Source organism: Giraffa tippelskirchi, chromosome 10 (assembly GCF_054371585.1).
Source record: "Giraffa tippelskirchi isolate mGirTip1 chromosome 10, T2T-mGirTip1v1.2.pri, whole genome shotgun sequence".
In the NCBI taxonomy this organism is placed as follows: domain Eukaryota; kingdom Metazoa; phylum Chordata; class Mammalia; order Artiodactyla; family Giraffidae; genus Giraffa; species Giraffa tippelskirchi.
Window position 1 is genome coordinate 90,962,901 of NC_137284.1, and position 23,659 is coordinate 90,986,559.

Sequence of the window (23,659 nt, forward strand, 5' to 3'; positions counted from 1 at the left end):
AAAAATTATTTAAAAACTTCAAAGTCTAAGGCTGGATTTACTGACAAATTAGACTGATTTTCATATTTGTATTATGCTCATCTTTTAGTTATTACACAAAGAAACATTAAATCACATCTTGAAAACATAATTTTTGTGTACTTAACCTTATTAAAAATAAAGTCTATTTTTTCTTTAAATAATCTGTACATGAAAATATAGGGTGGAATAACCTGATTACAATCATTGATAATATAAACAGTAAAAAAGTGGTCGGGCTTTTTGAAATGTGAGTAAACGGACTTTTTAAATAAGGAGAAATCAATGTTCAAATACAGAAATATATACTAAAAAGCATTTCTTAAGCTAAAAAGACATAGTTACCATAAGTTTATTATTTTTAAGTACATAATTTGCTAATATTTTAACCAATGTGTTTATTAAAAGAGTAAAACATAAGTTATTTCAGTCATTCTCACTTTATTTTTTCTAAACATTTATTAAATAATTAAATATTATTTATGTCAACATAGCAAAGAAATAATAAAATAATCAAACTATATTCAAATTGGTTCAACAATAAAAACATCATACATTAATTTAATAATGTTATTGTATTAGCATTGTTATTAGAAAATTATAATTTTTATATTAATAATTTTAAAAGCAGGTATTATTCTCTCTGATGAAAATACACACAACTGTAAAAATTAACAACTGAGAAGTAGAATTTCTCAGGAAATTTTAAAGAAAATAAAGTGTATATGTGTGTGACAACAGTAATTGAAGTGACCGATATTTTCGTCAGCAGAGATGTTAAGACTGTGAGTCTGTAATCAGACTCTTGGCACCTAATGGTTGACAACTTTGCAGCTGCAGGGAAGGTATTTAACCTCTATGAGCTTCGGCATCTTCATCTGTGAAACTGGGATAATACTATCCTTATGGCAAAGTCATAGACTTTTTTCTGTTTTTCACTATCTTATCTTAGCACCTAGAACCTGGTATCTGGTATATAAAAAGGACTTAATAAATTCTTTCTGCATAGAATAAGTACATATTATCAGTATACTCTGATAGAGATTTAAACACAAAGGCAAAAGGAGGTTAAAGATTTTCTTTTAGGTTAAGCCGCTTTTAAGTGACAATGCCAGGGTATGGATCTAGTGAACATGGCTCTAGGGTCTGTGTTCTTTATCGCTACATTATATCATCAGGTGGGGTGGGAGTCTCTGTTTCTCCTACTCTATACCTATTACAGTGACTGGCTAGTATAGCTATGGAGCCATTTGATCTGACTATTCCTAGATGAAAACCCAGGAATTTAGGTCAACTTTCTGTTTCAAGCTTCCTTTTTTGGATATGTACTAAGCTTATGGATTTCTTATAATCAATAATCAAGACAAAAATAAAATATTGTTAGACTTTATAATTTTAGAATAAAAAACAAGCCCCATAATTAAGAAAAATCTAGAATAATATCAGTTTCACCAACAATATAAAGTTTTATATTAATAAGAATGCCAATTAGTTTACAAGACAGTCTAATCAATGAGTTAAAAGATTAACTCAGATATATACAGACTTTAACTTTTATAAATATAAATAACAAGCAGAATTCTTCATTAATTGAGTGAACTACAGGTAAGCAAATTATTAGAAATCAGCTAGGAATAACAGTAGTTAGCCAACTAGCATATCTAATTTAGGGATCACACTTCATTTTCGAACAACCATGGCAGAAAGGGACAATATGAAATTCAAAGCAATTACAGATAGCAATTTATACTGAAGAAAACTCAGCAAATGGCTGAAGGCATGAAGATATAATTAACTGTCCTATGGTGAGTTTACATGGTTTGTATTATTTATCATATAAAATGTAATTTACTGTCTAGAATATATCAAAGTCTACTTCTGCTATGTTACCCTTTATTAATATTTATATAAGAAGAAGGAAGAGTCTCTTGGACAGAGGCAACATATATAAAATGAAAGTATTCTTGGTACCACTACCACATTCTCCATTTAAAAAAATCTCCGCTCTGATCTTAATCTTTAAAGCTGTGCACATACCTAGTGTTGAAAAGCCACCTTAATTCTGCTTAGAAGAAAAATGTTGCTGTCAAATGGCAGGCAAGATTAAACGTACCTTTGCAATAGCACATTAAATCTATAATTATTTTTCATATCAACAAAGATTAATTAAATTTCATTCTACAAATTGATTACTGAATTTTGAAACTGTCTATGTTTGTTAGAAAAATTGTGTTTTGGGCCAATTTAACTAGGGACAATGATATTTTCTTCATGCTTTCATTATTGTTTATTATCACCTTGAGTTTTGCTTGATTTTCTTTTAATACTTATTATGGATAGTCTACAAAATGTTTCTTTAGGATTCATATGTCTCTACTGAGTGAGAACATTGAGTTTAGTCTTGTGTCTACCCTTAGAAGGAATAGATTCAACACATTTGGTGCATTCTTAAATTTTATAACATATAATATTTACTACTCATAATTGTTGTTAAATATTATCTCTATTACATGCTACTTCATTTTCTAATGAAAATATCAATTTGCAAAATATCAATCTCATCTATTTGCAAATACTTAAATATAGAGACAGGTCTAGGCAAAACTTCAAAGTATATAAAATCATCATTGCCCCTGTTTTTTTGCTATGATGCCAGTGCACACTTCAGTGCCCAAAGCCTCAAGTCTTTTTCACATCTTTCCATGTTCAACATGTATGTACTTCCAGGAAGGCAAACTTTATTACCTCTTTATATTTGACAGTGGATATAAGCCACAGAGATACCTGCTGCTGCTGCTGCTAAGTCGCTTCAGTCGTGTCCGACTCTGTGCGACCCCATAGACGGCAGCCCACCAGGCTCCGCCGTCCCTGGGATTCTCCAGGCAAGAATACTGGAGTGGATTGCCATTTCCTTCTCCAGTGCATGAAAGGGAAAAGTGAAAGTGAAGTCGCTCAGTCGTGTCCGACTCTTAGCTACCCCATGGACTGTAGCCTACCAGGCTCCTCCGTCCATGGGATCCTCCAGGCAAGAGTACTGGAGTGGGGTGCCATTGCCTTCTCGGACAGAGATACCTACTCTAGTGCTATTTTAACTTTCCCATCTTCCTCTTCTGCTATTTTAAAGGAATGTTAGTCAGCAGGTCAAAAAGAGTTCTAGAAAAGGAGGTGACTCTTTGGACACATCTGAAATTGTATAACAAATGGTGATTATCACTACCCAAACTGAAGGATGGCTCTGCTTCAAGTAAAACTTAAGTCTCACAATTGTGACTGTAGACTGTGAAATATATAAGCCAAAGAAAAATAGAAGTGGCCTGAAGAAAGGGCTTTAAATACAGCCTCCATTCCATCTTTGCCAGGGATGCTATAGAGCTAGAAAAATGTCTTTGTACTCATAACTCAATTATGTTACATGCAAATTAAAAAAAATCAGTCATAAGATTTTATGAGTTATTATCTCATATGATTTATTATAATTTATTATCATATATTGCTGACAAATATTTGTCCACAGTATTTATAATTTAGTACTATATTAAAATTTTATCTAATAGTTTGTATTATAGTTGAAAAGGGAAAAAAGTGTTAATTATTTTTCTCTTTCCTAGACATAAAAATATATTTCTCTTATATACACATTTCAGAATATGAGAATAAATTTTTTCAAATTACCAGAAGTCAGCAGGGCAAACAGGTTACAAGAATGTAGCTTGCTAGTTTTTCATTGCAAGAGGCATCAATCTTTATCCTTACCATCTCTCAATGCAAAAGTATCTAGGCTCTTATACCACTTGAACAAAGATTTCCCCAGGAAGGAAATATCACCCTCCCATTTTTCCAAATGCTTTCCAACATACCTGGGCTCATGATAGTTGAGATATGAATAATGCTCCAAGAGTTTCCAAGTTATCCCATTATCATAAGAATAATGTAATAAAACACCTTCACCAGGTTGGTCAGGGGCTTTGCACGTGCTCAGAACAGACTTGCTTCCCAGCCTCAACGTAAACTGGAGAAACCTAGACATGAACTGTCTATAATTAGTGTGCATACACATTTAAAACATTCATTGTGGCTTTTAAAGAATTTTGAACCAATTTCAATAAGCTACTCAAAAGCTGTAGGTTTCCATTCATCCCTCTTCTATAAAATGTAAGTGATTTCACTGATATATAAATGAATATATGTAGAAGATGAGGTCAATACATGTGTTTTATAGACATCTATTTATACAAATATAACCATATGTTTACACATATTTGTATACTACATACTTGTGTACATACACTTAAAATGTCAATCATTCTCTTGCTACATTATTTATTAAGCACTAGGGGAAGGGAAGATGTAGGGTAAATCTAATCAGCCTCTGCAAGCTGTCAAATAAATAAAACTACATAAATAATTAACTAGCCCTTGGCTTAAGAACAGTTTTGATGCTAACATTTCATATTTTTTAAAAAATCTAGTCGGTCATTAGTATCTTAAAATCATTAGTGAGCCTTTTAATTTATTAAAAACTAGGGCAAACTAACCCTATATAAATTATAAGTCTCTTCTCATCTTGACTGAAAATCAGAAGAGATATATATAGTAACAAAGAAAAAAAAAAAGAAAATTAATAGATCTGAATTCAATCTTTGCTATCTTATTTCTCTATGTATTTCACTCTGTTTTCACTCACCTGGATTGTGAACTGTCAAGGAAAGATGTGATTAACTGACGCCTCCCATCTTTGTTGAAAACCAGGGCTTTACCACTGGCCAAGACACCACAGCCAAAGCTGACTTCAGCACCACGGATAGAGTAAAAATTATGGTAAGATGAGAGCCTGGAACTGCCAAAGCTTTCAGAAATAAACATTGGGAACGTCTGGGATGCCATCTCACAAGCTGGGCCAGAAAATCCAGGGTCACATCTGAAAGCGAGACCATGAAATTAAACCCTAAACATTAGTCCTTTCAGAGATTTCTTTATTTACTTTAGGGATGAGGAAGTCCAGAAGCCAGTATTTGAATGAGTGGTGAGCAAGGCTTATTTGTTTTTGGAGAATACTGAATTTGAAGACTTGATTTGGGAGAAGTTACTGTAAATACTCTAAAAGAATACAGTCCTGCTGTAAAAAAAATTATGATTAAAACATTTATTCAGCACTTGCCCTCAACCAACGCCAATAATTTGTCTGCAAATGTATCTATGTTTGTGCACATTTCCAATTTAAAATCTTTGTAAAGGTTATATTATGTGTATGCAATTTTATTCACAATGATGTTCATTAAATTTATAAAAGAAACAATGTAAGTAAAATACTTCTATAGGATATCTAGAATAAATTTCCTTTAGAAACAAATGTAAAAATACATGCTATGTTTTACTGGAAATATTCAGATAAGGTTGGAAAATAAATCTATTTTTATTTCAAACTGGATTGGCATTATAAAGGGAATGCATACACCCTTGACCTAGATAGATGTCCTTAGCAGAACTGTGTTGTCTCTCAGTGGAATCCCACATTAGCAGTGCTTCGAGAAAAAGCGACCCCCATCACATACACTACACAACAGCCTGCCTGCTGCCATATAAGGATGTACTGTATGTATGTGAGCTGACTAGAATATATATAGAGTTACCTGAGTCTTCTGTTAGTGAGAGAACTCATCACAGATGACTTAATAACTGAATTTCAGAAACTTCTTATATTTTAAGGAGTTTGCTCATCAAGAATCAGTTTCAAATTCTTTATTTTTATGGCACTATTTCCTTCTCATGATAATTACTACATTACCCATTATAAAATTAAATTGGTATCTTTTTGGGTGGGTGGCAGGGTTCTAAGCATTAAAAACTTTCTAAAATCTGAAACAAGCCTTTTATTTTTATTTATTTATTGAAATTTTAATTGAAGTATAGTTGATTTATAAGGTTGGGTTTGTTTTTGGTGTGCAGAAAAGTGATTCACACATATATATTCCTTTTCAAATTATTTTCCATTATGGTTTATTACAGGACATTGAATACAGTTGTCTGTGCTATACAGTAGGTCCTTGTTGCTTATCTATATTGTATACATAGTGTGTATCTGCTAATTCCAAACTCTTAATTTATCCCTCCCTCCACTGCTTTTCCCGTTTGGTAACCATTAGTTTGTTTTCTATGTCTGTGAGTCTGTGGAACATGTCTTTTATAAAGCAAGTGCACCAACAAGGTGATATTATAGCAACACTTAACAGACTACTTCATTAGCACAAATGCAGAAACTGAGATCTATTCTAGCCTCACAGAGGATCCCTGGAGTATGTGAATGTCCTGAAATCAAATGTGAAATTTTATACGTCTTGGATATTCCTTGGGAGATTTAAGTTATCATCATTTTATCAAAGAGGCTGCATCCTACAAGGCCAAGAACTATTGTAGCACACAGCTAAGGTTGTCTTGGCATTAGGGATGGGAGTGGAAAAGAAAACCAATATTTACAGAGCAGGTAAATAAGCCTCAAACGGTTCACTTCTTTCTCAGGTTATCCCTTTGACTTAGTCCAACTCTGAATAGCCAAGCAGTTTCTAAAAAGGATAAAAAGTCAGCTATAGGGGACACATTTTAACATTGGAAAACAATATGGTTTACCATGGCCGCAAATTGGAATTAATGTTCCCCAGTAAGATTATCTATTGCCAGAGTGTTTTTCAGGGCAAATGCATATCTATATATTAAATGCATCTTCTTCAGTCTAGTGATTGGGGGAAACCGGTGATCATTTAGAGAAGACTCACTTTGGAGTCACTTCCCATCTTGAAAGTGTACTTTAATCAAAGGTTACATAATTGGGAGAGAATGCTGATAAGAAGTTCACTCAAATATATAATACCTTTGTAGCCTTTGTTTTGCAGCAGAATAGTAGGCTGGCACACACTGGGGATTTCAGGAATGTCCAGAGGCTCTTCTGACTCCAAATATGTTCCTTATTGGTTCATCTATGCACCCTTAAATGTGGCATTACAGTCACCTTGAATGTCAGGGAAAGAGCCCTGCCCCACTCTTAAGACACACAGATGACACCTGTGTAGGAAGGTTTCTAATACTCTCTGTCCTCATTAACATCTCTAACAGAAATACATTTATCAGGATAATAAGTTGTCAGTTTAGAAAACCAGGCCTTTTTGCCCCAGTTGCTTAATAATAAAATATTAAATATATTTCCCAAGGGAAATGTTCAGTTTTTCTATTGAAAATTGCTCTTTTTGTAAGTAATCCTCTGTCCAGTATTACTTCTGATAGTTACCACCCCGTGGCCTTTAGCTACTTCTGATCACATGTTACATAGGGTTAACACTAACCATTTTGTCATTAAAAATATATTGACTTGATTGTTAAAAAAAAAAGAAAACCAAGCCTGGGGATTGTACACAGCCAAGAAAGTGCTAGAAAGCAGGAGAGGTGGAATCCTGGTAGCAAATAACAGTAGTGACTAAGGGAGCAAAGTGGGGAGAAGAACACCTGCAGAGCCCCAAATTCAAGGATCTGTTTAAAGGAAATAAATGGTATTGAATATGAATTACTTTTCTGTGGAATTCTGCCTAAAATTGAAAGGCATACATTGCTGGAAAAGGAGGTAGTGGCCAAACATTTAGCCCAGTCACAAATGAAGAAAGCCAATGAATGTTACAAGAAACATTGACAGGAACAGGGACAACACTAAAGTTCCAATTGGTGAAAAAATTTAGCAAGACTTCAGCAGGAAAAAAAGGCTACAATTATTCAGGATAATGTATAGTGCCTAAAAAAAAGATGCCCAAAAGGCATCTGCCATTCAGATTTCTGTTTGCATCCATCATGGGTGACACAGATGGCTGCCTTAACAAAGTTATTTAATGCTAACAGAGATACTGTACACAAAATAATGAGGTACAAAGTGTAACCATTGTAATTATAGATAAGTATTTCAGAAATAGCACTTTCTGTTTTAATTAATAAAAGCAGCTGTCATTTCAGATAATTTGCTTTCAAAAATTTTCAGGACAACTTCAGAAATTACAAAAATGTCAGCTTCTCTGTGTTAATTTTATTTGAAATGCACTAAAGAGGAGGATGATCTGTCTATGGATAATGAATAAAGATAAACTCGAGGAAAATACCAGCTGATGTTTCATAGTTCTAATGAATCAGTGTTTCTGGGCAGGAGCTGGTGGCTTTATTAAAAAAGGCAGAGATGCTTATTCTGTTTTGAGATAAAATGGGAACTTTTCAATTCTTTACATATACTTCCATTACAAACATTTCCATTATGCAGAATGGTGTCTCTGTTAATTAAATTCATTGAAATACAGTTTAAAAAGATAACCTGAGACTCAAAGTAACAGAGTAAGAGGATATAGAAATTACCCCTACCCTACAAACACATTAAAAATACATCTATATGTGAAACAATTCTCATATAAAACTAAGTGGAAACTGGCAGAACTCCCACACAACCAAGGCTGTCAGAAAGGTGGTCATGTAACTAGGTAGGATGGGAAAAAATAGGCATCAGTGGGTCCTGTACCTCCGGGAGGGGTCTAAGAGGAAAGGAAGGACTGCACAGGTGGAATCTCACCCTGAGGAGGGAGCCACAGACTAGGTATACAGGTACTGGGGTCCTATATGCAGGAGTACCCAAGTTCCCTTGGGTGCTGGGAGAATGGCTGGGATAGAGAGAAGGGCTGCAGAAGCCTAGACTCCACTCGCCAGGAGTAGGAGGGTGCTGGCTTGCCAACAGATAGGGCAGAGAGAGCTCTGGACTAGCAGCTGCCACCTCACTGTGCTCCTCAGTCCAAGTTGGGTGAATACTCTGGCCCTGTTCACTCTGTAACACAGCTTGGCATGGGATCTAGAGCTGACAGGTCCTGGGAGAAAACTTGATATAGGGACATAGGAGCAGCCCTGTGGGCTGGGATGTGGTTTGGGTGGGGCAGTCAACTTGTTCTGGTAGCACCATGGAAGCAGCACAGACCTCTGATGGCAGAGCAGCTACTGGAGCCCCTGCGACTGGCTCCTGGCCAAAAGAATGCCCCAGCCCCGCCCATTCCATGCCACAGATTGGTGCTAGATCTCCAGCAGACAGGTCCTGGGGGAAGACTAGATCTAGGGACAAAGAAAAGGCTTGGGGGTCTGGGGTATGGTCCAGCAAGGATGGCAGCAGTCACTGTTGGCACTTAAATGGCACCCCAGAAGCAGCCCAGACCTCTTACAGCAGTTCAACCACTTCAATTTCTGAAACCACAAGCTCTGACCCCCAGTTCTCGCTGAGCAAATGCTCTGGCTCCGCCAACTCCATGCCACAACCTTGCACTAGATCTAGGAAATGAAAACAGGGAAAGGATGCAAACTTGGGCTGTGTCTGAGTAGAGTTGCAGATACCAACACAGGCAGCACATCAGACTTCTGTAAGCACAAGAGCCTTACTTACTTCAGCACTCTCCTTTGGGCCAAAGGCCTCAGTGTCAGGAGAAAGAATAATACATACTTAAAGGGAACAGAGCCAGCTGGAGCCCAACCTTCATCTTTTCCCCTCCAGCAACTGGAAAGCAGACCCAAGCCCTGACAGAACTCCAACAGTTAAGGAGCAGAGAGGAGTTCCATCTCACATCCTGCACAGGCTCTAGCTCTTCCAACGTCAACCACACCCCCTATCAAGGTGATAGAGGCCAGCATACCCTGAGGAAAGATGTGGCTGGCATACAAATCAAATTCAGTCTCATGCTAAAGACACTGATGCACTCACATAAAAACACCCTTTCAGGGCCACTATAGATAACTATTTCACCTAAATTCACAAAGACAGTGAAAATTAAGTAAAATGAAACGCATAGTAACTACTCCCAATTGAAAGAGCAAGAGAAAACCCCTGAAAAAATAAACAATGAAACAGAGTCTATAAGACACTGAGACAGAGTTGGTAATAAAATGCCAACTAAATGAAGAAGACTAGCAATATAAACACAGATCATTTTAACATGTAACTAGAAACTATAGAGATGACCCAATCAAAAATAGATAATTCAGTTTCTGAGATAAAAAACCTTCTAGAAGCAATGAAAAATTAATCAAGTAAATGATACAGAAGAATGTATAAATATAATAATAGAAATTATGCAATCAGAACAGCAGACAGAAAAACAAAGGAAAAAATGAAAGCAACACATGAGATCTATGGGATAATACAAAACATTCCTACATATACATGATAGGGGTTCCAGAAGGAGAAGAGGGAAAGAAGAGGATCAAAAACATTTTTGAAGAACTTATGGCTGAAAACTGTCCAAACCCAAAGAAGGAGACAGGAAGGAAAATTATTCAGGTGTAGGAAGCAGAGAAGATCCTAAATAAGATGAACCCAAAGAGAACCACACTAAGACATATAATAAAAAAAGGCAAAATTTGAAGATAAAGAAAGAATTCTAAAGGCAGCAAGAGAAAAACAGTCATACATGAGGGAAAACCCATAAGGCTATCAGCTGATTTCTCTGCAGAAACCTTCTCGTGTCAGAAGGGAGTGGTATGATATATTTGAAGGCCTGAAAGGGAAAAATCTGTCACCTAGAACACTCTACCTGGCAAGATTATAATTTTGAACAGAAGAAGAGATAAAGAATTTCTCAGAGAAGCAAAAACTAAAATTCAGCAATACTAAACCTACCCTAAAATAAATCTTGAAGGGTCTTCTCTAAATGGAAAAGAAGCAAGAATCAATAAGAAAGGAAATATACAGCGAGGATTGAAGATCACTTAAATAAGACAGGAAATAGATTAAAAACCAACAAAAAATTATAAAAGCAACCATAACTATAATAAACAGAAAAGGGATAAGCATGAAGATGTAAAAAAAATGGCATAAAAATCATAATATGTAGGGGAGGGAAGTAAAAATGTAGATCTTTTACAATGTATTTGAACTAAAATGCCTATCCGTTTTATCAGTTTAAGCAAGTAGATATAGCTATGGGTCAACATATATGAACCCAATGCTGTGGTTTAGTCGCTAAGTCATGTCTGACTCTTGTGGCCCCATGGGCTGTAGCCAGCCAGACTCCTCTGTCCACAGGATTTTCCAGGCAAGAACACTGGAGTGGGTTGCCATTTCCTTCTCCAGGGGATCTTCCTGACCTAAGAATCAAACCCAGGTCTCCTGCACTGCAGGCATATTCTTTACTGACTGAGCCACCAGGGAAACCCATGGTAACCACAAATGAAAAAATATTCAAAAAATGCAAAAAATTCAAAAAGAAAGAAACTGAAGTAAACTATAAAAGAAAATGATCAAGCTACAAAGGGCAAAACAAAAAGAAATGAAAAAAGAACTACAAGACAACTGGAAAACAAGAAATAAAATGGCAATAAGTACATACTTAATAATTTTGGAGAGGATGTGGAGATAAGGAAACCTTGTACACTTTTGGTGGAAATGCAAATTGATACAGCTACTTGGAATAGAGTATGGAAGTTCCTTAAAAAACTAAAAATAGAATTACCATATGATTCAGCAACTCCACTTTGACTATATATCCAGAAAAAAAAACAACTCTAATTTGAAAAAATATGTGCACTCCAATGTTCTCAGCAGTACTTTTATAACAGCCAAGATATGGAAGCAACTCAAGTGCCCATTAACAGATGATTTACTTAAGAAGACATGATATATATATATAATCACATCTGAGTAATGGAAAGTTACTCAGCTGTAAAGAAGAATGAAATATTGTCATTTGCGTCAATGTGGCTGGACCTAGAGAATATTATGTTTTTTGACGTACGTCAGAAAGAGAAAACAAGCACTATATGATATCACTTGTACGTGGAATCTAAAAAATAATACAAATTAACATATATAGCAAAACAGAAATGGATTCACAGACATAGAAAATAAACTTGTGGTTACTGAAGGGGAGAGGGAAAAAAGGAGGGACAAACTAGGGGTATCGGATTAACAGATATAAACTACTATATATAAAATAGATAAGTAATAAAAATTTACTGTACAGCACAGGAAACTATACTCATTACTTTGCAATAACCTACAATGCAATATATTAGGTTGGTGCAACAGTAATTGTGGTTTTGCATTGTTGAACTTTGCTGATTGATACTGGAATACACTCTTAAATAAATGTGGTTATACATCATTTTAATGTGCATTTCTTGCTTTATGTTTTTTTGCTAATGACATTACTTGCTTTGTATTTTTCAATTATTTTAGAGTATGAAAGTGATGTTAGACAAAAAGCAAATTTGAGTGATTTTCTTATTCGAGTTCAAAATGGGTCGTAAAGCAGCAGAGACAACTTGCAACATCAACAATGCATCGGGCCCAGGAACTGTTAACGCAAGTACAGTGCAGTGGTGGTTCAAGATGTTTTGCAAAGGAGATGAGATGAAAGGAGTAGTGGCCAGCCACCGGAAGTTAACAACCGAGAGCATCATTGAAGCTGATCCTCTTAAAACTACACAAGAAGTTGCCCAAGAACTCAATGTCGACTATTCTATGGTCATTCTACATTTGAGGCAAATTGGAAAGGTGAAAAGCTCAATAAGTGGGTGACTCGTAAGCTAACTGAAAATCAAAATATTGTTGTTTTGAAGTGTTGTCTTCTCTTATTCTACACAACAATGAACCATTTCTCGATAGGATTGTTATGTACAATGAAAAGTGGATTTCATACAACAACCAGTGACAACCAGTTCAGAGGCTGAATTGAGAAGAAGCTTCAAAGTACTTCCCAAAGCCAAACTTGCTCCCCCAAAAAAGGTCATGGTTACTGTTGGGTGTTCTGCTGCCAGTCTGATCCCACTACAGCTTTCTGAATCCCAGCAAAACCATTACATCTGAGAAGTATGCTCAGAAAACTGATGAGATGCACCAAAACCTGCAATGCCTACAGCTGTCATTGGTCAACAGAAAGGGCCTAATTCTTTTCCAGGACAATGCCTGACTGCACATAGAACAACCAACACTTCAAAAGTTGAATGAATTGAGCAGGAAGTTTTGCCTCATCTGGCATATTCACCTGACCTCTCGCCAACTGACTGCTACTTCTTCAAGCATCTTGACAACTTTTTGCAGGGAAAATGCTTCCATAACCAGCAGGAGGCAGAAAAAGCTCTCCAAGACTTTGTAGAATCCTGAAGCATAGATTTTTATGCTAAAGGAATAAACAAATTTATTTCTCAATGGCAAAAATGTGTTGACTGTAATTGTTTCTGTTTTGATTAATAAAGATGTGTTTGAGCCTAGTTATAATGATTTAAAATTCACTGTCTAAAATCGCAATTATGTTTGCACCCACATAATCTGCAAAAGTAATGAATCATTATGCTATACACCTGACACTAACACAATATTGTAAAACAAGTATACTTCAAATAAAAAACAAAGCTAACCTGACACTCTAATCTCAGTGGTGACCAGTATTTTGCCTTATAAAGATAATTTACAAATGATCAGGTTCAAAACCCTTTTATGATTTTTCCATTAAGTAATTAATTAGTGACTTTTTAATTTGGAGGACAAGAAGAGACAGACTAGATGATCCATTGTTGAAAATATATCTGTATAACAAAGACTATAGTTTCAGGAATTCTCAGGATATTTTATAATTAAATATTATAGAGGAATGATACAATAAATATGACTATCCATTTTGCTATGAATATAACAGAATGGTCTGGTGGGGGTAAGGTATTACACTGTTTATGTGTAATTTCACACTTCATATTCAATATCATTATTATGTGAAATTCTTTATATATCATTTTGAAGACCTAAAAGATTCTTAAAAGTAAGGAAGATTTGAAATAACATTTAAAGATGATGGATTTTCTTATCAAATCTGTTAATTTGGCCTGCTCCAGTTTCCTTTCACATCAGGTTTATGGATCATCATTGATTTTTATAATTCACTTACAAAGCATGCCAGGAATTCAAATATAATTCATGAACACTAGAACAAATTTATGGAGAAATATCATATTGAAGAAACTAAAGACATACAAGGCAGCAATCAATATATGAAGAATTCAAATTTGTTCACAAATTTACATGAAGTATGCTACATTTGTTCACAATTTAGCCTAATAGAAAAATTATTTATTAAGCAACTTCCACTTACAAAATACACTCAATAATCTATTATGCTGAAATTCCATTTGGAGCATGATACTTTTGGTCTTGAAAAACCTCAAAAGCCTAAAAAGGAAACTAAAACAAATTAATTTCACCTGTGGTTTCAGTATATAAAGCACATATCAAAAAAGAGAAGTATAAATATTACTTAAAAATGCTTACTTGCAACCATGTCGAGTGCACTGTCCTCTGCCAGAACAGAATTTGAGACATGATGGACCAATATAAACTGCAGGGCAAAAGAGAGCATGTGAAAGATGGCAAAATCACAGGAAAGGCCAAGAACACCACCAGCGTGTGAAACAATTTTGTGAAGCAATAGCCATGAAATCTCTTTCTTGTATGTATGCTGTGCACAGGAATCCAGTTGACATACAGAGTGCTGTGTGACAAGGTAAATGTTTAGCTACAAATCCACCAGAATGGTTTTAACTTAACTAATCCTTTCAGGATTTTAATCTGTCATAGCAAAGAAAGTAGGAATGTAATAATTTGGGTTCTTAATGCAGTCTCTTCATCTAAAATGGTTTCAGGCAGAATATTAGTGCTTCTGTCTTGAACTTTCTACCAAGTTTATATTCTTTGGGTAGAAATTAAGAATTTACAAAGGATCAATTTGATATATCACAAAGTTGACAGATCATAATTTAATTAAAACACTAGCATTTCATTTTCATCTGAGGAAAATCTATATCACTGCAGATGACTGTTACATGTTCTTCTAAATATTAATCTACCCTTCCTCAAGTGGAGACTTAAAATCTGTGGTTGAGCATAAAGTCTTCTCTATACTTGTAGAGCTTTTTAAAAATGGTGGGTTTGACTGATAATGATATTACAAACCTAAATTCTAACCATGGGAATGCTGAGAAAAGGGGCCCTGATTGTTGAAAGGCAGGTTCTGAGATACTCGGACTCAAATACATTTAAAGATATTAAGCCTTTTGATAATCAGTACAATCAGTAACACATCAAATAGTGTAAAGGTGAAACAAAACCAATGTGGAATCAGAGATCCAATGGTTATTGAGATCTCACATATTCAATTTCAGGCGTAGGCAAAGTTACTATTCATTGTCATTTTCTTCTCTAAGAATTTTGTTGTCATCTTTCCCTGATAATTATGAAATCATTAGGATTCGCAGTAGAATAAATTTAAAGGCTCTGTGTTTCTAAGAGTGTGGAAAAGATAAATCCATTTTCTTCACTATTTTCACTAATGTAATCAAGCTAAACAAATTAAAAAGTGGTGACAAACATACTTTGCTCTAGGATCTTTCATTTTACTAAGAATTTTCAATATTGATCTGTTTTTTTCTATTTGTTTTCTTTGATGTAATTCTGAAATTCCATAGTGAAATGGGAGAGATTTTGGGGGTGTTCTTTGGCAAGTAGACACAAATTTCCCTTGACAAGATGTGTGTGTATTCCTCTTGCCTTTTGAAGAAACCAGAAACCAGGTTCTGCTTCTGCAAAAGCCTCCCATATAAAATAACATCAGAATTTAAGAGATTCTATGGCTAGTTCTGCATTTGACAGACATTGCTAAACATGCCTATTCCATGTATTTTTATCTTTTCTCATTCTACTCAAAGCATGATGTTGGGAATTCACGACCTGTAGCAAACACTTTCTGACTTAAACTCATACTGTACGTCTCAAGGAAATTTAAATATTCTTTTCATAGGCTTATATGTTCTTCATTTTGCACTTCACTTTTTTTATAATCTAAAGTAATCTAAGTTCATTCTACAACCACTGAAAAGTACGACAGCAGGAAAAAGTCATCCATAGCCCACAATCCAGAGGCATATACTCATTCCCTAGAGCTAATCAACAGGTAATTCAAGTACTATGGAAAACAGTCTACCAGTGGAGAAATTCCATTTTAACAAATTCATCTTCAGACGTTTTTGCAAATACAGTGTGTTTGTCTCTATACGTTTGTACCCATGTGGCTCATATGGTCTTTGAAATCTGGGTCTTTTATTGGTCTTCTTTTAATACAGATTGTTTAAAAAATTTACCGAGATGATTAGATTGCATTACTGACTCAATGGACATAAATCTAAGCAAACTCTAGGAGACAGTGAAGGGCAGGGAAACCTGGTGTGCTACTATTCATGAGGTCACAAAGAGTCGGACACAACTCAGTGACTAAACAAAAACAAACAGCAAATTATTTTGCCTGAAGTCATTCCTGAGTTTCAAGAATTGAAACTTCTTGAAGTAACTGTGCATTAATTTTTAAATTATTCAGAAAAACAAAAATGTTAAGAGATGGAAATTTAGCATTTTACAATAGTGAAGGGTTTTCCCACTTTATAAAGTTAAGATAAGTCAGTGGCTATCCTAAACTAACTTAAGTATTGATATTTTGTCATTTCTTCCCTCCCTTTTACTTCCTTGTAGTATAACCCATTCAGTCAAATTTATATACTCTTTAAAAACAGGAAATCTCTGAACCTGCCCGAAGTGAGAATTGTTAAGTGAGTTGGCTATTAATTAAAAAAATAGGAAATTTACAGTCATGCAATCTAACAGATTAAATATCTTCTCTCATGAGAAGATATTTAATATCTTCAACATGAGTGATACTGGCTTTAATGTTATGCAACAATTTATCAACAATTCATTTAAAAATGAAAGATAACAGGATATTTTATGTATTTCTAAATTTTCCCTTTATGTTATTTTCTGAAAAGGAGGTAAAAGTTTCACACAGAAGTTTCATTTTAGAGATGATGTTTCCTGATGTGTGGTGTCTGCATCTAAAAAAGAATCATTACAGATGTCACGGTAGTTACTAAGAGAAGAATGAGTCATTTTAATACATGCAGTATGGTAATATGTTAATTTTGTATAAAACATTCAAGAGAAATGTTAGGATATCCCCTGTCATCAACTGCGAATCTGAGTTTCAGAGCTTTATGCATTTTAAAAGAATGTATGTTGAAGCGCAGTAGCATCTAATATTGCTGGCTCCACTGTCTTTATTTTTCCGATTTTGCATCCCCGGGCTTCTAACGGAATGCAAAGGAAAAAGGGAAGAAAGGGCGTTTAATGAATTGCAAGACCATGACTTAGAAATGTGATTAAGTCTGTGCAGATGAACAAAAGCACAGGAAGAGTCTACTTCAATGGCATGTGATTATGACAGGCAAAAACTAACCATTATCAATTGCCCACATATTTCCAAGGATTGGTCCCGTTTGTCTCCAGCGAATTCTGGTGTCCCGGGTTAGTGCTGCATTAGGAAGGGGAATTGTTATCCGGTTCCACCTGCAAGAAAGTTAGCACAAAGTAGCTTCATATCCATTTCATACCTTTTGAATCTATTTTACATGTTTTTGATGTTCTAGTCTCTCTATGCTTGAGATGGCTGGTAATAAACTCTTTAAATTCACCTGTAGAGTCTGTTTATAATTTTAAAACCAATATGTAACTTCTAGAAACATCCATAGCAAACTAGAGTATCTTATAGCCATTGATTTTTTTCAGACTTTTTTAAAAGAAAATTTTACATCAATACTCAGACCTTAGATATTATTCTATGGTAATCTGTGATGAGCTAGGGTGCTGATTAGCACTGATTACTTCTTATTTTTTGCTATTCTCTAGTTCTATGCGTATTTAAACACAGGCTAGGAAGGAAAATAATTTTTAACTTAATCTTGCATTCTTGGAAACATTTTTACTATTTATCTAGTGATTATTCTGTAAAGTGGCAAGTATTTTATATAGTCATCTTTAATTCTCTTAACAGTCCTTAAGGGGATATATCATTGTCCTCAATTTACATGGAAAGAGGTGGGCAGTTTGAGAGAGTAAATATCATTATACAAGTAGATGGCAGAACCAGGATTTGAGCCCAGGTTCAATTCCAAAGCTTAACTTTCTTCCACTTGTCTATGCTGCATCTTTTCATTAGTAACTATTTTGGCAATAAGTCTTTTTGGCAATAACCAGGGGTCACTATATAGAGTTTAAATTTATGCAATCCAAAATATAAAAGCTTAATACCTAAAGAATGAATGACTCTCTACAAATTGTGATTGTGCATAAGATTTACAAAAATTACTTTTTAAAAAAATGAGATCACTCCTAAATCAGATGAGAAGGAGAAGGCAGCTTCCTTACCTACTATGCCAAAAACACTAATCTCAGGCTTACTTACTGATTTTGAGTCTGCAACATGGATTCAAATCTCTTGCTATGTTAGAGTTTACTCACCCACTGTAGTTTTCAGAGGAGTAGATTGTGCTGTGAGGGAGGTGGGGTCCGGCACAGATCTCAGGCAAACATTCAGTGTGGAGTAGAGACCAGGAACGTCCATGGTTGGTAGAAAACTCTAAGCTGATACTGATCACACCAGAATAAGCATAACAAAACAGGGCAAAGATAACAAATGAAATTAAATGACTCGTCTCTGGAGAAGTATATTAAACATCTGTAGAACTAGTGTAAAAAAATTTAAGATGTTGTTTCCGAAGTGATTGTTTTCCCCTCCACTGACGTCTGGCCAGCCTTCAAAGTGCAAGCAGTTAAATTACTGCTAATAGAAATGAACGATGTTTTAAAGACAGCAAATGGTAACTTGAGAAAGTGTTCCTGAATTTGATAGATGGCAAGGCAATTACCATGTCTCACACTGCTACTTCATCCTGTGAACGTGAGACTGACAAAATCCTTAGGAAGGACAAGAGCAACACTTTAGCAAGTAAAACTGAGAATTCATAGCTCTTGAAGTGCTAGTTGATTTCTGTGTCTATTATCAGGGGGTCACTAAACTACATAGGGGTCAAACTTTTTTCAGTTATTTGTTTTTTCTTCTCTCTCAGCAATCTGTTGGAATGGGTGGCTACCAGAGCTAATCCAAACACCTTTGACACCTAAGATCAACTTCTTAGAATAAAGTCATTTCTACTTAAAATCTATCTAATCATACTCTTCATATTATTTAAAGAAATTTTCTTTTTCCCTTGGGGGGAAGTTTGTATTTTATTAATAGATACTTTATTAAAAATTCAGGTGACAACTTACTAAGAAGTTGCTCTGATTGAATAGCCAAGTTCACGTGTTCATTGTTAATTTGTCCACACACACAGAATGTGGCTTCCTACCTGTTCCCAGGCTGCTGTGTTCCACATCCCAGATTAATAGAAAACTGTATCATGTGAGACATTGTAGAAGGGAGAACAGGTAAGACGTGGAAAAAATCTACGGCCCAGACATTCCTATTATGTCCTTGATGGTTCTTTTGCCTGAGACAAAATTTGGTAGCAGGAGTCTGAAGATCAGGATTGATGACTACAGAAACCAAAGATGGAACCTTCAAAACAAAGAAAACCAAAATCACTCATAATCTTCCTTGTGGGAATCAGTGTGAATTCTCCAAGATTCATTACAATTACTATGTATACAACTGCCATTTATTAAGCACCAAGCAATATTCTGCTTATTCCATTTGTTATTTCACATTAAAAATGCTGTCCTTAGAGGACACTCATTTTAATCACTCAGAATTCCTCCTTTGCAGACACCTGAAACTCTGTGTGTGACTGGTCAGACTCTCTCTACCTGAAGATAAATTGGTTTAAGGTCTTTAAAGTTATCAAAGCTTATGTATCCATTTTATCTACCTTTGCACTAGACAAAGGCAACTTGACATTAATCAATCTTCTTTTAAAGTGTATTCGAGAAATATAAATTCTTTGCCAAACTAGGTATTCCAAAAATAGGACTCTAAGCAGAAACATCCATAGCCAGTGAGTTAATCCATGATAACTTACATAATTGATTTGGTCTGAGGCATGTAGCTGACCAGTGCAAGTATAATCCTACCTAGTTATAGCTGGAAAAATCATCCATTAATAAAATTACAAATGGTATAACTTGGGTGACCCTGGCATGTTGGATACTTTCTTTGGTTGTTACCTATCTAGCCTTGATGTTTATCTTCTGTCTTTGTGACTTTAACTATCAGATGCTAGATGCTGGCTTTGTTCAAGCTTTTTAAAGTACTGGCTCTCTGTCTCAAATTAGAAAAGAGAAAAAAGCAAAGGTGGTAACAATCTGTACTTCTACTGGGTCTTCCCAGGTGGCACTAGTGGTAAAGAACCTGCCTGCCAATGCAGGAGACATAAGAGATGTGGGTTTGATCTCTTGGTCAGGAAGATCCCCTGGAGGAGGGCATGGCAACCCCCTCCAGTATTCTTGCCTGGAGAATCTCCATGGACAGAAGAGCCTGGCAGGCTGCAGTCCACAGGGTCGCATGGAGTCGGACATGCCTGAAGCGATTTAGCACATACTTCTACCATGTCTTTTGCCTCAGTTCAGTTCAGTTCAGTCGCTCAGTCGTGTCTGACTCTTTGCGACCCCATGAATCGCAGCACATCAGGCCTCCCTGTGCATCACCAACTCCCGGACTTTACCCAAACCCATGTCCATCGAGTTGGTGATGCCATCCAATCATCTCATCCTCTGTCGTCCCCTCCTCCTCCTGCCCCCAATCCTTCCCAGCATTAGGGTCTTTTCCAATGAGTCAACTCTTCACACGAGGTAGCCAAAGTATTGGAGTTTCAGCTTCAACATCAGTCCTTCCAATGAACACCCAGGACTGATCTCCTTTAGGATGGACTGGATGGATCTTCTTGCAGTCCAAGGGACTCTCAAGAGTCTTCTCCAACACTCACTATGCCTGATAGCAAGTCTGTGAGGCTGCACAGGTAGAGTCACTGTTAAGAGTTTTCTTAGGGACAAGAATAATTGTTAGCTCATTGGGCTCCACCTTATTGTCTCTGATGGGCTGTAATTCAATCTTCCTGACAAAATCTCATCTTCTTGTTTATATCAGGAAAAAATTGAATGCTAAAATAATGTCCATGTCACTTTTAAAGAAATGTGGCAACTTCCTGGACTACCAGAAGAGAGATTTATCCTCTGCATTTAGCAGAGTCTTCACGGTTTTAACTTAAACTGGGGTGGGGCCATCTGACACACAGATTGGCAAGTGTACCTTATATGAGGAATAGGAAAGAGTATCCAGTGTAATGTGTTCTTTTCTTCCTTCAGTTTTCGCATACAGGACAACATCATTTTCATGAGAGTCTCCAGGATCACAAATCCCTCCTGCACAAAAAATTTTAAGTGTTAGTACCAATTTGCACCCATGAGCATATCAAATACAGTGTTAAATATTAGAATAAAAAAAAATAATTCTAAAACCCAGATGTCACTTAAGAATGACCCCAAACAAAGTAACCAGATCCAAAGAAATAATTTATGTAGATAGTTCAGATAGGCCATGCTGAAGATCAAAGACTTGACATTTGTGAAGGCCAAAGTAATTATTTACCAAACTATTTACCAAAGTAACTATTTACTATTATTTGGGTAATGAGGTTACCCAAATAACAGTCTGCAACAAACTGTGACTACAGGTCCGTATTTTAAATGTCATTAAATAAATGTGCTCTGTTTTTTAATAAACCGTTACTTTCTTATATTTGAAGTCTTTGTGGTCTAAGTTCAGAAACTAGTGATTATGATTTTAAAAAAGTGTAGTGAGTCACTGAATCAAGGATTTCTGAAGTAGTGTTACTTAAATGGTCACATGTAGTACCTTTAATATTTTAGTACATATTAGGTATTTGTATTTTAGATGCAACTCATTTTACATTTTTACTTTTGGTACCTCATTTGATTGTTTGAAGATATATAGAGTAGTTTATTCCCTATCACACTACTTCACAGTCATATGAAATGATATAAAATTAGACTTTGAGAGGTGATTAAGATTATTCTGATGATGCAACTGAATAATCGTGCAAGTACCTGAAACTGAAGATCATTTAACTAGTTGGTGGAAGAGCCAGGAGTTGATGTTAAGTTTTAAACTTTGACCCTCTATTCCTTTCACTACCACATTGGGCCAATAACCCTTATTATTGCCGGCCTCTATCAACTGTCTGCTTAACCTGGATTTTAAAGGATTATTTATCTAACCAGAAACTTCTCCCCACCCACCATTATTCTTCATAACAACACCAAACATTACAGCAGGAGATTTCCTGGCAAACATTCTAAGCCTAAGGGCCAAAATTTGTAACATTAACTTCTAATTTTATTATTATTATCTTCCGAGAAAAATCTCTTCCAGTTCTTAAATCAACCACTATTAATCTTAATTTTTATCTACGGAAATTTTTGTCCCTAATACTCTACAGTGACACAAAAAGCAAACTCAAAAACTCCAGAATAAGGTTACCCTTTAAGAGTTAATCTAGTAAAATCAATAAATAATGGATGAGACTCACCATCTGTAAAAATAAATAAAGTGTCATTTATTGCAAATGTCTGGTTTAAACTCAACCTGGGTAACTGGGATCTGATCTTGGGTAGAAATTACTGAAACATGATGTTAAGTAAGAAAGTTAGAACCTGACCAGTATAAGAAAGAACATGATAACAGAAGTAACTTGGGTGTTGATATTTGTTAAATCTGGTACATCACATCTGTCAGACATATGTAACTTCTGTGTAAGCAAGTGTGGGGCTTCCCTGGTGGCTCAGACAGCAAAAAATCTGCCTGCAATGCAGGAGCCCTGGGTTCACTCCCTGGGTCGGGAAGATCCCCTGGAGAAGGAAATGACAACCCACTCCAGTATTCTTGCCTGGAAAATCCCATGGACCAGTATAAGAAAGTACATGATAACAGAAGAAACTTGGGTATTGGTATTTGTTAAATTTGGCATGTTACATCTGTTAGACATATGCAACTTGCCATACAACAAATATTTACTGAGCTAAGTAATCTGAACTGAGAATAGAGAAGCCAGATATAGTGATAATGGAGACCTCATTCTAAAAGTTGTTTATTGTTCAAGAGCAAGAACCTGTAAAGAGAATATCATGATTTTGACATCTGATATTATGTTTTTGCATATCATTGCACACTTCAAGATTATAGTAAATATAGTTAACCAAGCCATTCTACATGATAGTCTCGGTGGGTAGGGGGAAAGAGCTACATGAAAACTAAATTATCTTTTTAAAAATTGGTTATTGAGTCAATATAAAAGACTTATCAAAAAGAACAAAAAGGTGAAAGGTCACAGGCATTATGGGTTTAAGGCACCACATCTAGAGACACAGGAACTGAACCATCAGTTCTCTCTTAATTTCATTAATTTGTTCCCTGTAAACCCTCTCTGCTCTCTCAAGAACAGTTCATGAACTGCATCTGCCTTTCAGAGAGAATAGAAACCCACGTGGGAGTTTCATCCAGCCCAGAATGACAGAAGAAGAAAGTCCAAAAGGAGCCAAGACTTTAAAATGATGACAGACTTTATCTGAAAGATCCCTCTGGGGGCAATTTATCAGTTCTGTGAAGTTTCAGTGACAGTAGCTCCTTTAGAAAGATACAGATTCTTCTTCAGCTTCATTCACTTTGATGTGTTGTGGAAAGGTATGACTCAAGAGGCGTTT

General features: G+C 35.6%; 1 protein-coding gene across 2 annotated transcripts in view; it reads right to left on the reverse strand.

Moving 5' to 3' along the window:
- The window catches only part of RELN (reelin), a 555,021-nt gene that overhangs the window by 183,774 nt on the left and 347,588 nt on the right, over positions 1 to 23,659 (reverse strand). For both annotated transcript variants that reach the window (XM_081535825.1, XM_081535826.1), the window contains exons 13-19: positions 21,189 to 21,301; positions 19,294 to 19,502; positions 18,404 to 18,532; positions 17,343 to 17,452; positions 14,333 to 14,399; positions 4,703 to 4,936; positions 3,876 to 4,037 (exon numbers count right to left, since the gene is read on the reverse strand). In XM_081535825.1, coding sequence (XP_081391951.1) covers positions 3,876 to 4,037; positions 4,703 to 4,936; positions 14,333 to 14,399; positions 17,343 to 17,452; positions 18,404 to 18,532; positions 19,294 to 19,502; positions 21,189 to 21,301 — 1,024 coding nt within the window. The remainder of the gene's footprint in view (positions 1 to 3,875; positions 4,038 to 4,702; positions 4,937 to 14,332; positions 14,400 to 17,342; positions 17,453 to 18,403; positions 18,533 to 19,293; positions 19,503 to 21,188; positions 21,302 to 23,659) is intronic.